General features: G+C 63.9%; 2 protein-coding genes across 4 annotated transcripts; one reads left to right on the forward strand and one right to left on the reverse strand.

Annotated features, from left to right (window-relative positions):
* The first annotated feature begins 1,150 nt into the window (after positions 1–1,150).
* PYCR3 (pyrroline-5-carboxylate reductase 3) lies at positions 1,151–5,540 on the forward strand. 3 transcript variants are annotated; one of them, XM_032467692.1, is made up of 6 exons: positions 1,151–1,464; positions 2,889–2,953; positions 3,388–3,567; positions 3,837–4,049; positions 4,350–4,488; positions 4,647–5,540. In XM_032467692.1, the coding sequence occupies exons 1-6, from the start codon at positions 1,368–1,370 to the stop codon at positions 4,919–4,921; spliced, it is 969 nt and encodes a 322-aa protein (XP_032323583.1). In that variant the 5' UTR covers positions 1,151–1,367; the 3' UTR covers positions 4,922–5,540. The 3 variants fall into 3 exon arrangements, with proteins under 3 accessions (XP_032323583.1, XP_032323585.1, XP_032323584.1); XM_032467693.1 differs by having other exon boundaries at positions 1,157–1,464; positions 4,350–4,442; XM_032467694.1 differs by lacking the exon at positions 4,350–4,488 and having other exon boundaries at positions 1,153–1,464.
* Positions 5,541–6,132: 592 nt separating this feature from the next.
* On the reverse strand, positions 6,133–11,399 carry TIGD5 (tigger transposable element derived 5). Its single transcript, XM_032467688.1, has one exon. The coding sequence runs from the start codon at positions 11,256–11,258 to the stop codon at positions 9,315–9,317; it is 1,944 nt and encodes a 647-aa protein (XP_032323579.1). The 5' UTR covers positions 11,259–11,399; the 3' UTR covers positions 6,133–9,314.
* Positions 11,400–11,442: the final 43 nt, after the last annotated feature.

The following is an 11,442-nucleotide window of genomic DNA, read 5'->3' on the forward strand; positions in this document are numbered from 1 at the left end:
AGGAGGCCCGGCACAGAGCAGAGGCCAGACATGCGTGACAGGACACCAAAAGTGGTTCTGTGTCCTGGGTTGTCCTGTGTGTGTGTGTGTGTGTGTGTTTATTGAGGAGGGGCTGTCCCCCAAGCCAGAATGCAGATCTGCAGGGTAGGGGTTTGGCTGTCCATTCCGCTGCTGTGTGGCTTTTATTCCCGGCCCAGAGCAGGCCCCATGCTGCAGGGGCAGTTGCTGAAAGAACTTAGAACAAGTCAAAGTAAGAGTTTAAAGAAGATAGCTAAATGTCTTTAAAATGCAGTTTTAACTACAGTCTTAGATCTCCAGACCTTATTTTTCCCACGTCAAGCAAAAATTACAAGCAAAGCCCACACCCACAGCCCACACCCCTGTCAGTCTCTAAGGTGGTCCCTGGCCGCAGCCAAGCACTCTGTCTTCCTCAGGGCCAACAAGCCGGCTAGGTCTCTGCTGGGAACCAAGGCCTCAGGAAGGTCTTTCCTGCTTCCTCCCCTCAGCGCCCTGGGAGGCCTGTGGAAACCACTTAAACACAGAAATGCAACAGACCCCTGCTCGCACATTTCCCTGGCTTGCTGGACCCACTGCGGCTTGGAAAAGAGCTGTCCACAAGCCCTGACCAGGTAGCCTTGTACAACAGGCCCGAGTCCACTCTTAGCTCCAAACAGAAAACCAGGGCGCTGAGAATGCTGCTCCCACCCAGCGTGAGCAGGGTCCCACTCTCCAGCCCCTGGCCTGTCTGGATGATCGGCTGGAGTCCACATTCCGGCTGCCAGGTTTTCATCAGCGGCTGGTCAGATGCCCCTCTTGGAAGCTCAGCTGCCCAGTGACCGCCATCACTGGTGTTCCAGGCTCTGCAGCATCCCCGAGAGGGACCCCCACCTGGAGGGCTGCAGGGCACCGACTTCTAGGATAAGGTCAGAGTAGCCCCCACCGGTTGGGACCCTTCGCCTTTGAATGGCCTCTCTCGAGCTGCACTTGAGAAATCACACAAGCGCTCGCAATCCTATCAAGGCTCGCTCGCCGGGGTCCTCAGAACAGAACTCATGTCCTCAGTCGGACCGAAACGTCCGCGCGGAACTGCGCCGGTGCTGCCCCCTGCGGCGCCCCGCCCCCTCGGCGTCGGCGCCCCGCCCCCTCGGCGTCGGCGCCCCGCCCCCTCGGCGTCGGCTCCCCGCGTCTAGAGCTCTCCAGCCAACGAGCCGCCAGGGGGCGAGACCAACTACTAAGCGGGCGGCAGAGCGCCGAGCCGGGACGGGAGGGGACGAGGCGTGAGGGTCTGGCGGCGGGTGGACGAGGGCAGGTGCGGGGCAGCGCAGCCCATTGGCCCGGCCGAGGGCGGGGTGCGGCGCGGTGGTGAGATGGCGGCGGAGGCGGCGGAGTCCCTCCCTCGGCGCGTGGGCTTCGTGGGCGCCGGACGCATGGCGGAGGCCGTCGCGCAAGGCCTCATCCGAGCAGGTGGGGCGCCGCGGACGTGGGGTGTGTAGGGTCCCCTTGCCGGGGGTGGCGGGCATGCGACACCGGCGCGGCCTGGGAGGGCGAGGCTCACCTGCCCGGAAGGATGAATCCGGCGTAGTCCCCGGCAGCACTGGGCCCTCCGCGCAGGGTTCCAGGGTGGAGCAGGGCCGGGCGGCCGTGGGCGGGGGCGGAGCGCCGACCTGCCCCTCGGGACTGCTTCCCTGGGAGCGCAGCCCGAGGGGGATGTGGAGAGGCTCAGAGCCCGCCGTCCCCCCGTGGGACTCGAGCCACACGTGAAATTGAGATGTGCGGCGAGTGCATGGAGTATAGTATACGCAGAATTTGGAAGATCTAGCTCACAAAGTAACGTATCTTAGCCATTTTTAACATTGAGTACGTGTATATTTTGGCTATATTTGGTTAAAAAATGCAGTGCAATTCAACTTTTCCTGCTTCTTCCTGCTTGCTTACTCTGACTACTGGAAAATGTAAAGTTAACGCGTGTGGCTCTTGTGATGCTTCTCTTGGGCCGCCCAGGCTGGCCTAGAGCCTGGATCCCCCGGGACTCCCCAACCTCCTACCTTGGTGGAGTCGCCTGACCCGTCGAGCCTCGGACTCTTTCTTTCTGTTTGTGTCCCAGCTGCACTCCTGGCCGTTCTGCAGAATTTCTCAGTCTCAGCACTGTGCACGTTTGGAGCTGGAGAATTCTCCATCCTTCGTATTGTAGGGTGTTTTGCCCTCTCCGTGGCCTCCGCTACATGTCAAGGTCCAGAGAGGTCAAAATCATCGGAAGACAGTTTACTGCAGGTCTCAGGTGTCTTACCTGTAACACCTGAGAGCTGGCCTGCCTCCTGGTGGGTAGAGTCCACATGGATCACAGTCCCGGCACGTGTAGGCAGCACACAGTGGCGGTCACTGTTCAGGCTGGGGCTGCACTTCTGCCATTCTATTAGACCGCACAGAAATCTGAGCTTCCCAACCACGAACCCACAAAACTAGATGATTTCTACCAAATGGGCAGTTAGCCTCTGCTTGGATGTCCCAGCGCAGATGCACCCCGTCCCAGGGACGTTTGGGCCCCACCCCACCCCCAGGCCTCCCCACCCACCACACCCCCTCCTCCCCAGGCAGCGGTCCGAGGGATATGTGTCTTCACGAGACGAGGCAAGCTCCTGGCCCCTGTGTCTGGCAGGGCATCTGGACTCAGCAGCAGGCAGGTGGCAATGACTGCTGAGTAAAATCGAATGTGTCCAATGCTGTGGCCCCATCTCTGCTTCCAGGAGAGTCTTGGGATGGCCCAGGTGTGGCTGAGCCTGAGAGACTCTTCAGGAAGGGGCCTGCCAGGCTGGCTCTTCCTCCTCCTTCTTCTCCCCAACTCCTCACTGACACCCCCAACCCTGCCCCACCTTTGCCTTTCTCTCCAGGAAAAGTGGAAGCTCAGCACGTGCTGGCCAGTGCGCCCACTGACAGGAACCTCTGCCACTTCCGGGTGAGTGGGCTGGAGTGGAGGCTCCCCCGGGGCCCAGGGTGGCTATTGGCTCCTGTCCTTCTGAGATGCTCCTTGGGGCCAGGAAAGTGCTGCTTACTTAACTAAAGTTTTGAGGCAGGCTGGGTTGGGGAAGGGAAGGTCAAAGGCCACAAGGAAGGTCAAGGTTGTGGAGGGCCAGGGCTGGGTACGGAGTGTGTGAGTGTGGACATGTGTGTGTTGGATGGGCAGGGGTGGTCGTGGGCACTCACTGGGGTTGGAGGGCTGGAGGAGGAGCTGACACTCAGGGGCATCTGGGCGATCTTGGACACCGGGAGCAGGGCAGGCGTTTGCAGCGAGAGAGACCCATGAGGACCCAGAGCGGCCTCCAGCAGGGAGGGCTGCGGTTCGGGAGGGCGCCTCGCTGACCTGGGGCTGGTCCGGCCTCCCTGCTGCAGGCCCTGGGCTGCCAGACCACCCACTCCAACCTGGAGGTGCTGCAGGGCTGCTCCCTCGTCTTCTTTGCCACCAAGCCCCATGTCCTGCCGGCCGTCCTGGCAGAGGTGGCCCCTGTGGTCACCGCAGAGCATATCTTGGTGTCTGTGGCTGCTGGGGTCTCTCTAAGCACCCTGGAGGAGGTGAGTGGCCCGTGGGGTTAGGTGGGGCTGAGGTTCTGACCCCAGGGTGGGCTCTGCTGGCCAGACTCAGCGTCCCAGCCCTGGCCACCCCAGACCAGCTGTGCCTGGGCCCAGGATGGGTTGCTGCAGAGGTGGCCGGGTGGCTGAGGGGCCAGGGTTCAGGTTTCTCCTGCTGGGGGAAGCAGGGAGGGGAGCCTGTGCTGGCAGAGGTGGTGCCTGCCCAGTAGGCCCGATCCTACGGACTCCCTGACTGTAGCCTCACTGGACAGCTGCTGCCCCCAACTGCACGAGTGCTGCGGGTCTCGCCCAACCTGCCCTGCGTGGTCCAGGAGGGGGCCTTGGTGATGGCGCGGGGCCGCCATGCCGGCAGCAGCGAGGTTGAGCTCCTGAGGACCCTGCTAGAGGCCTGCGGGCAATGCGAGGAGGTGCCCGAAGCCCATGTGGACGTCCACACTGGCCTCAGTGGCAGTGGTGTGGCCTTTGTGAGTGTTGTTGGGTCCCCATGCTCCCACCCCCGCCCTCACAGGATGGCCCTTGGCAGAGTGGGGCCTTTCTGAGCCCCTGCCACTGTGGCTGGGTCCCTGGGCTGCCCACGAGCACCACCCTCCCTATATCGGTGCCTTCCTGGGCCTTTGAGGCCGGCCTCTGGGCAGACCCCTGGGTTCAGGCCTCCACTCTGGTGACTAGTGTGCCGGGCTGTGTTCCTGAAGGTTCCCATCCTTCTCCAGGCGGGTGCTGGGTCCAGGGGAGAGCTGGCTCTGACCCCGCCCCTGCTGCTACAGGTGTGCGCCTTTTCAGAGGCCCTGGCTGAAGGTGCCATCAAGATGGGCATGCCCAGCGGCCTGGCCCACCGCATTACTGCCCAGACCTTGCTGGTGAGACCTTGCTGCCTGGCCCCAGAGGAGTGTGTGGACAGGATGGGTCAGCATGCCTCCTGGGAGCAGTGGGATGGGAGACAGCTGGCCTGGGCAGCCTGGGCTGAGATGGGCAGGGTGGGGGGTGCATGAGAAGTCAGGGCTGAGCTGGAGAAGGGGCTGCCGGCCTCCCCCAAGTCACCCCAATCCTCACCCTCCCTGCAGGGGACAGCCAAGATGCTTCTGCAGGAGGGGCAGCACCCGGCCCAGCTGCGGACGGACGTGTGCACGCCGGGTGGCACCACCATCTATGGGCTGCACGCGCTGGAGCGGGGTGGGCTGCGTGCAGCCGCCATGAGCGCCGTGGAGGCTGCCACCTGCCGGGCCAAGGAGATCAGCCGGAAATAGGGCACATGGGCGCTGGACTTGGCCACAGCCCCGAGTGCCGCCCCTCCCTTCCTCTCTCCCTGGCCCCTTCCGAAGACTCTGTAGGCCAGTGAAGGAGCTGCTTGAGGTCTGAGGGTAGCTGGAGGACGGGGCCTGGCCAGCCGTGAACATGGCTGGTCCTGGGCCCCTCCCCAGACCCTAAGCTCCTGGCAAGTGGCGGATGGAGCTGGCCTTGACCCTTCCCTGCTTGGAGAGTCCTGAGAGTCCCGTGGCCTGGCCTTCGACTGCAGGATTTGGGTCTGTAGCATGTCTGCGAACGGGCCAGCAGGGCAGGAGCCAGGAACATGGGGCCTGAAGCAAGGACATGGAGCCTTTGGGGGGGGGCTGCCTGCAGCTCTCTGCTGTGCTACCCCCAGGGCTCTCTGGGGGCTCCCCACATGACAGAGCCCCCCCCCCCAGGCGGAGGCGCCAGTTCTTGTTGCAGCCTGACAGCTGAGACTGGAGGCAGAGGGTCCTCCTGCCTGTAAGATGGGGTGAGGCACCTGGGTGGCAGCCTCTCCTTCACTCCCTGCTGCCCTGCCACCCTGCCACCCTGGGGGAGCCCCCATTCCAGCCTTCACCAGCCGCTGCCCATCTGATCTTGACCCTCACTCATTAGAGGGTCGGCCTGAGTCCGTTTCCGCACCTGCTTTCTGTACCTGTAAATGGAAATAAAGACGCCACCTAGCAGCACAGAGACCAAGGTTTAATGGGAGGCCAATGAAACCAAATCCCGGTCTGGAACCGTGTCTCTGCCAAGGCCTGGGACATTTGGCACAGAGAGGTTTGGGGCAGGTGGATGAGGTGGTGTGGGGACAGGGTTTCTGCAAGGATGGGCTCACTGGGCCCCCCACCAACTCTGACCTCACCCCCAGCGCTATGTCTGTGGGGCCCAGTGATGCATCTTCCAGCAGGATCCCTGGGGACCAGGATGGGCTCAACTTGGGGAGCAGAAAATGCACCTCTGCCCAGCCTGAACTGAGCAGGCCACTTCCTGCATGAGAGGTGCCCTGGTGATCCCCCAGCCCAGCTGGTGACAGACCGTGACAAGGCATGCTCGTTGAGGAGGGACCAGCCCAAGAAGGGCAGCTGGTGGGATGGGGGCAGGGTCACAGATCAATTCCTTGCTGGCCATTTCTTTACTTTCTACTGTAAGATTGAAATTACTTTTCCAAGAAGTTGGTGGACGTGAGCTTTCATCAATGTCCCATTTCTGTATCCTCCCTACTTCTTCAAATTATGTGTTCAGGATCAAGTTAACAAAAATTAGGCTAGAACAGGGATATGCGTGAGGTTGACACATTCAGCCTTTATTATAAAGCACACGGGGCCCAGCTGGCCAGTAAACTCTATCAGTGAGGCTGATGTGAAAGGGGCCCAGAAAGAACACGCACCCTGCGCCCACCCTAGGACCTGCCACTGGAGCTGAGCCTCACCCTGCCTGGGCTCCCTGTTCGCAGGCTCCCCCTGGCAACCCTGACCTCCTCTCAGGCCAACTGGAGGACTGACCCCTCAGCCTGAGGGCGCTCCCCTTCCGCACCCCTAAGCACACACTCAGCCCATCAGGCAAGGCTGGCCTCAGACAGGCTTCCTCTGACCTGCCGCCTGGCCTCGCCCTCCCAACCCCACAGGTCAGGGTGCTTTCAGCAGGAGCCTGCGAGCTCACCTTTCCATCTGCAGGGTTTCCCTTGCATGCCCACTGCCAAACCCTCTGGGGGCCCTAACGGTGACTCTGACCCAGAGCCACTTTTTGGAAGGTGACCTTCACTGCCTCAAGGCATCGTTACAGCACTGTGAACAGCAGGAGGGGAGGCTGGTGGCTGTGTCCCTGAGCACCTCCCTGGCTGTGGGTGTCCCCGCCCCACCAGGGAAACATGTCCCCCTCCAGGGCAAGAAAGCTTGTTTCCGGCGTGGTGCCCAGTGCTGCAGGTGATGGCTGCTGAAGACACTAGCAGCGCCAACTCCAACCTCCCCCTTGGTGCCATCAACCACCTCTCTCTCCTTACTGTGCACCAGGGTGGCAAACTCAAAGGCCTGGGGCCCAGCAGGCCAACAGCAGGGAGGCCACCCAGCTGGGGTCCACTTTGGCTATTCTCCTGCAGAGACAGCCTCTAGCGTCCCCCGTGGGAAGCTCTGACCAGGCTGTCCCATGGTTTCACACTGAGAGGAGCCCAGGGAGGGAGTGACAGCCACCAGAGCTGGGGTGGGGCCCCAGGTGCCCGCCCACCACCCACACACTGCTGCAGGCCCCCGGCTTGGAGGACCCATGTCTGAGGCCACCCTCAGGGGCAGAGCCACCCCCTTCGTGTGCAGGGCTCAGTGCCCATGGCTTCTGCCTCACAGCACCAACACCTCCATTTTTGAGAGGATACCTTTAGAGGAGGTCCTGGCCCAGCAGAGAGAAAGAGCTCTCAGACCCACCCTGATGGCCACCTGGGATCTCCAAGGCCCCAGGCCATCCTGTGCTGTGCCTCGTTCACTCAGGGCACACCCAGGGCCATGGGGACTTGCCAGAGCCACCTCCTAGGGTGCAGCCTTGGCTCCCTAGAGGGGACGAGACTGGTGGGACGTGAGGAGAGGGAGGCAGGAGGTTCTGTCCTGACACTGGTTCCCAATACTAACTGCAGCCTCCCCACCCAGGCCCATGGGGAGAAGAGGGAGACTCAGCAAGAGGTGGGGCGCTGATGGCGGCTGCAGGGCACTGCTGAGGCCGCCCTCACCCACTGCCCACGTGGGGCTTGAGGTCTCTGTCTCCACACACCCCTGCAGACAGGCCCAGCAGAGCAGAGGCCCAGCAGACCGGCTATTGTGACCAGGAGCCCCAGGCTGGGTCCCTACCAGCCAGAGAGGCAGATGGAGTAACATGCAAGCTGTCCTGAAGCCTGATGCCAGCTGCTTGGCTAGATCCAGGTCCAGCTGCAGTCTGCCTCCTGCAGGTGTGTGGACCTGAGACAGCTGGCAGCGGATGTGCCAGCTGGGCCCCAGCAGGTGGGGCCTGGCCAGCCAAGCCTCCCTTCTCTTGCTCCCAAATCCTCCACACCTTCCCATAGCTTTCAGATTTGACATATACACATTCTCAAATACACTTTTTTGACCAGGGATGGTTCCAAGGAACAGTTCACGTCCTTGCTCCAAGGGTGCCCCAGCTGCCTCCCCACAGCGCACAGCCATTCCCTACCACGAACATCACCTCTGCAGCCTCTGCAGTCTTGGACCCCCAGACAGATGAGGCAGTTGATGAGGGGAGAGTGCCAATATGCACGCAGCCCCTCAAATCCAGGCCCCCTGCCCCTCACAAGGGCTCTGGACATCTCTGCAGAGCAGCCTCTGGGAGATCTGGATATCTCGGCCTCAGGTCACCAGCAGGAATCCTGAATCTAGAGCTGGAGCAGAATGAGAGCTGGACAGGAACACAGGAGCCCTTCCCTTCTCCTTTCAAAATGTGCAACCCAGACGCCAAATCCCCGGGCTGTGGGCCACACCCTCAGCAATGCCAAGACAGGGGTGGAGGAAGCCTGGGGGGGGGGGGTGAGCTGGGCAGGAGGAGCCCTGGAGGGAGCAAAGGCACAAGGATTGTCCTGTGTGTGGCTGTCAGTGCCACGGGGCAGCTCCCTGGAGCCAGACGAAGTGGACCGTGGCTGGTCCACTCACTGGTCTGGTCACCAGGGCCCAGGTCTAGTGCTCGCCAGCCCCACAGAATGAGAGCTGCTCAGGATGGAATTTTCTTAAGGAAAATTGAAAATCCGAGTGGACCACAAACCTGCACCCCTTGCTGCGTCCGGAGCCTCAGGAGGCCCCGCTCTCCCTTCCAGCCCACGTAGCTGCCCGCCCTCCGAGATGGCCCGGGCTAGGGAGTGACACCCCTCCCTCTGGGTTCCTGGAGAGTATCCGTAAAAATGGACTTAATACACTAAAACCAGAAATGACTGCTGTGCTTCCCGCTGAGACGACCGGCGGCTATGGTGTGGGAATCACGCAGCATCAGAGCCCAGTCAGAGGGGTGTGCCGGCCCCTGTCCAGTGTAAGTGCTGGGCCCTGGAGGCAGGGGTCAGGGAGTAGGAGGTGTGGGCAGGAGTGGGGCTGGAGGCCTCAGCCCCACAGGGGCCAGGGTGGGAACACAGCAAACTGCTCTGTAAAGTGCTGTGGTGTGTGTGTGTCTGCTAGGCCTGCGTGGGGGGAGCCCTGGCTAAGAGCACAGACCCAACATGTGTGCTTGCCCAGGAAGGAGGGGCAGGAGCCCGGGGCCTCTTCTAGCTACCCCTACATGAGTCAGGGGGACCAGTGGAGGGGATGACCCTTCACCTACAGAGCTCCTCAGAGCCAGGCTGGGCTGGGATCCTGCAACTCCTGAGCCATGGGCTGGGCCACCCCAAGGGAGGGAGGAGGTGGAAAGGGGAGATGATGTGTCCCCTCCCTCCAAGTGCAGCAGGAGAAAGGCCACTGGGGGGGCTGCTCGGGCTGGCTGGGTCACAACCCGTCGTCAGGAACTGTGGGAGAGGGCCCGATGCCCCCTAGCCTTCGGGCCATGCTGATCAGTGAGCGAAGCTGCACCAGCTTCAGTGGCCCCACCTCCCGGGGGTCCTGGCTCTCCAGCCATCGCAGAGCCGTCTCCAGACCCCGAACGGCCTCCCCTGCAGTGGGCACAGTGACATCCTCCTCCTCCTCTCCGCCCGCCATGACAGACAGTAGGCTGGCTGGGGGTGGAGGGGCCCCAGGGACCAGTACAGGGGGCCGGCTGGGGCCCGCGTCCTCCCTGCAGCTGTCGGGCAGCCCGCCATCATCATCCAAGTGCAGCCACTCGGCCACTTCCTCAGGTGCCAGGCGCTTGTAGGCCAGGGCTGCCAGGTGCGTGAGGTCGCTGAGCACCCTGCTGTGCTCTGCAGCCTCCTCGGCCTGGCCAGCTGGCTGCCCAGCACACTCCTCCGTAGGCCGGGGCTCAAAGGCGGCCCGCAAGCCCAGCAGCCAGCAGCGCTCGATGCTGCCTGCCTGCACCAGGTCCCAGGAGAGGCCAGCCAGGTAGAGCATGTCCTTGAGCATGAAGCTGCGCATGAAATCCAGCGGGGAGCCCCCAGCGCACGACACGGCCAGCCGGAGCAGCTCGCGCTTGTACAGCTGTTTGAAGGCAGCCACCACGCCCTGCTCCAGTGGGGCAGGGATGTACGCCTGGCTGCTGCCCTTGGACAGGAACAGCACCCGCACAGCCCCGTCAGGGGTCTGCAGCTCTTCTGGGGAGCCGAGGGGCTCAAGCCGGCACCTCCTGGGGGTCTCCTCGCCCTCCTCCAGGGTGGGCATCTTGGCAGCCGGGCTGGGGCAGGGTGGGTGGGCAACCAGCAGCACGGCCTTCTGCTGCAGGCAGCTGCGGCGCAGGTATCGCCTGACGCCCGGGACGAACTCTTCGAAGAACCAGCCCCGCAGCAGGGGGCGGCTGAGCCAGGCATCCGGGCTGTAGCGGTAGGAGGCAGGGAATTTGTCCTGGCTGTGGTGGCGCAGGCTGGGTGGGTCTGGCAGCTGCCCGATGACCAGCGGCTTCAGCTTGTGGCTGCCGGTCAGGTTAGCAGCCAGCAGCACCGTCACCCGGTCTCCCCGCCAGCGACGGCCGCAGCCCCCTGCGCCGGGGTCCCCCGCGTCCAGAGGCGCGGCTTGCTCCGGAAGCAGCTTCCAGTAGAGGCCAGTGACGTTGGCGTTGTAGATCTGCTCGTCGCCGTAGCCGCCCTCGGCGGGGGCCGGGAAATTCGAGGCGCAGTCGGGCAGGGGGCCAGCGCGGGGGGACTGTGCCGGCTCCTGCTTGACCGGGGGGCCGGGCAAGGGGCCGGCGGGCGGCGGCTCAGCCTCGCCGTAGATGCGCTGGCTGGAGATGCCGTGGCGCTTCTGCCAGCGCCAGAACCAGCCATGGCTGGCCTTGAAGGTGCACTCGGGCCCGTAGATCTGGCGCGCGAAAGCCTCGGCCTGTGCCTGGATGAGCGGCCCCGACAGCGGCACGCCGTGCTGGCGCAGCGCCAGGAACCACGAGTAGACGGCGCGGTCGATCTCCTCCTCGTTGGCCAGCCGCATCTTCTTGCGCTGCGTGCCCACCTCGCCGCCCAGCTGCTCCAGGAACCAGCGCAGCTTGGGCTCGTCCTTGAGCCAGCCGCGCAGAGTGCCGCCCGGCACGCCGAAGTCGCGGCACACGCTGGCCTGCCGCTCGCCGCCCTTGACGCGCTCGATGGCCTGCAGCTTGTCCTTGATGGAGTAGGCCTTGCGGAAGGCCATCTTCACCGCCACGCGGGGCCGCGGCCCGGGTGCAGGGGGCAGGGGCCGCGCAGCGGAGACCGGGGCAGGCGTGGGGGGTCGCAGCGGCTGCGCGGGGCGACCGGGCGGGGGCCGGCGGCCGCGACGCGGGGCCGGGCCGGCCGGGGGACACGCGGGGTACATGGCGGCGGCGGCAGCGACGGGGGTACCGGATCAGGGGCCATACGCCCGCCCGGCCGGCCGCACGGGGCGGGGCACCGGGGGCGGGGTCGGCCGGGCCCTCCCCTTTGTCTCGCCCGCTCGGCGCGCGCAGGCGCGCTGGCCCCTCCTGGCCCCGCCCCGCGCCGCGCGTCACCCGACAAGTGCC

The sequence above is a fragment of the Camelus ferus genome, chromosome 25 (genome assembly GCF_009834535.1).
Source record: "Camelus ferus isolate YT-003-E chromosome 25, BCGSAC_Cfer_1.0, whole genome shotgun sequence".
Classification (NCBI taxonomy): Eukaryota; Metazoa; Chordata; class Mammalia; order Artiodactyla; family Camelidae; genus Camelus; species Camelus ferus.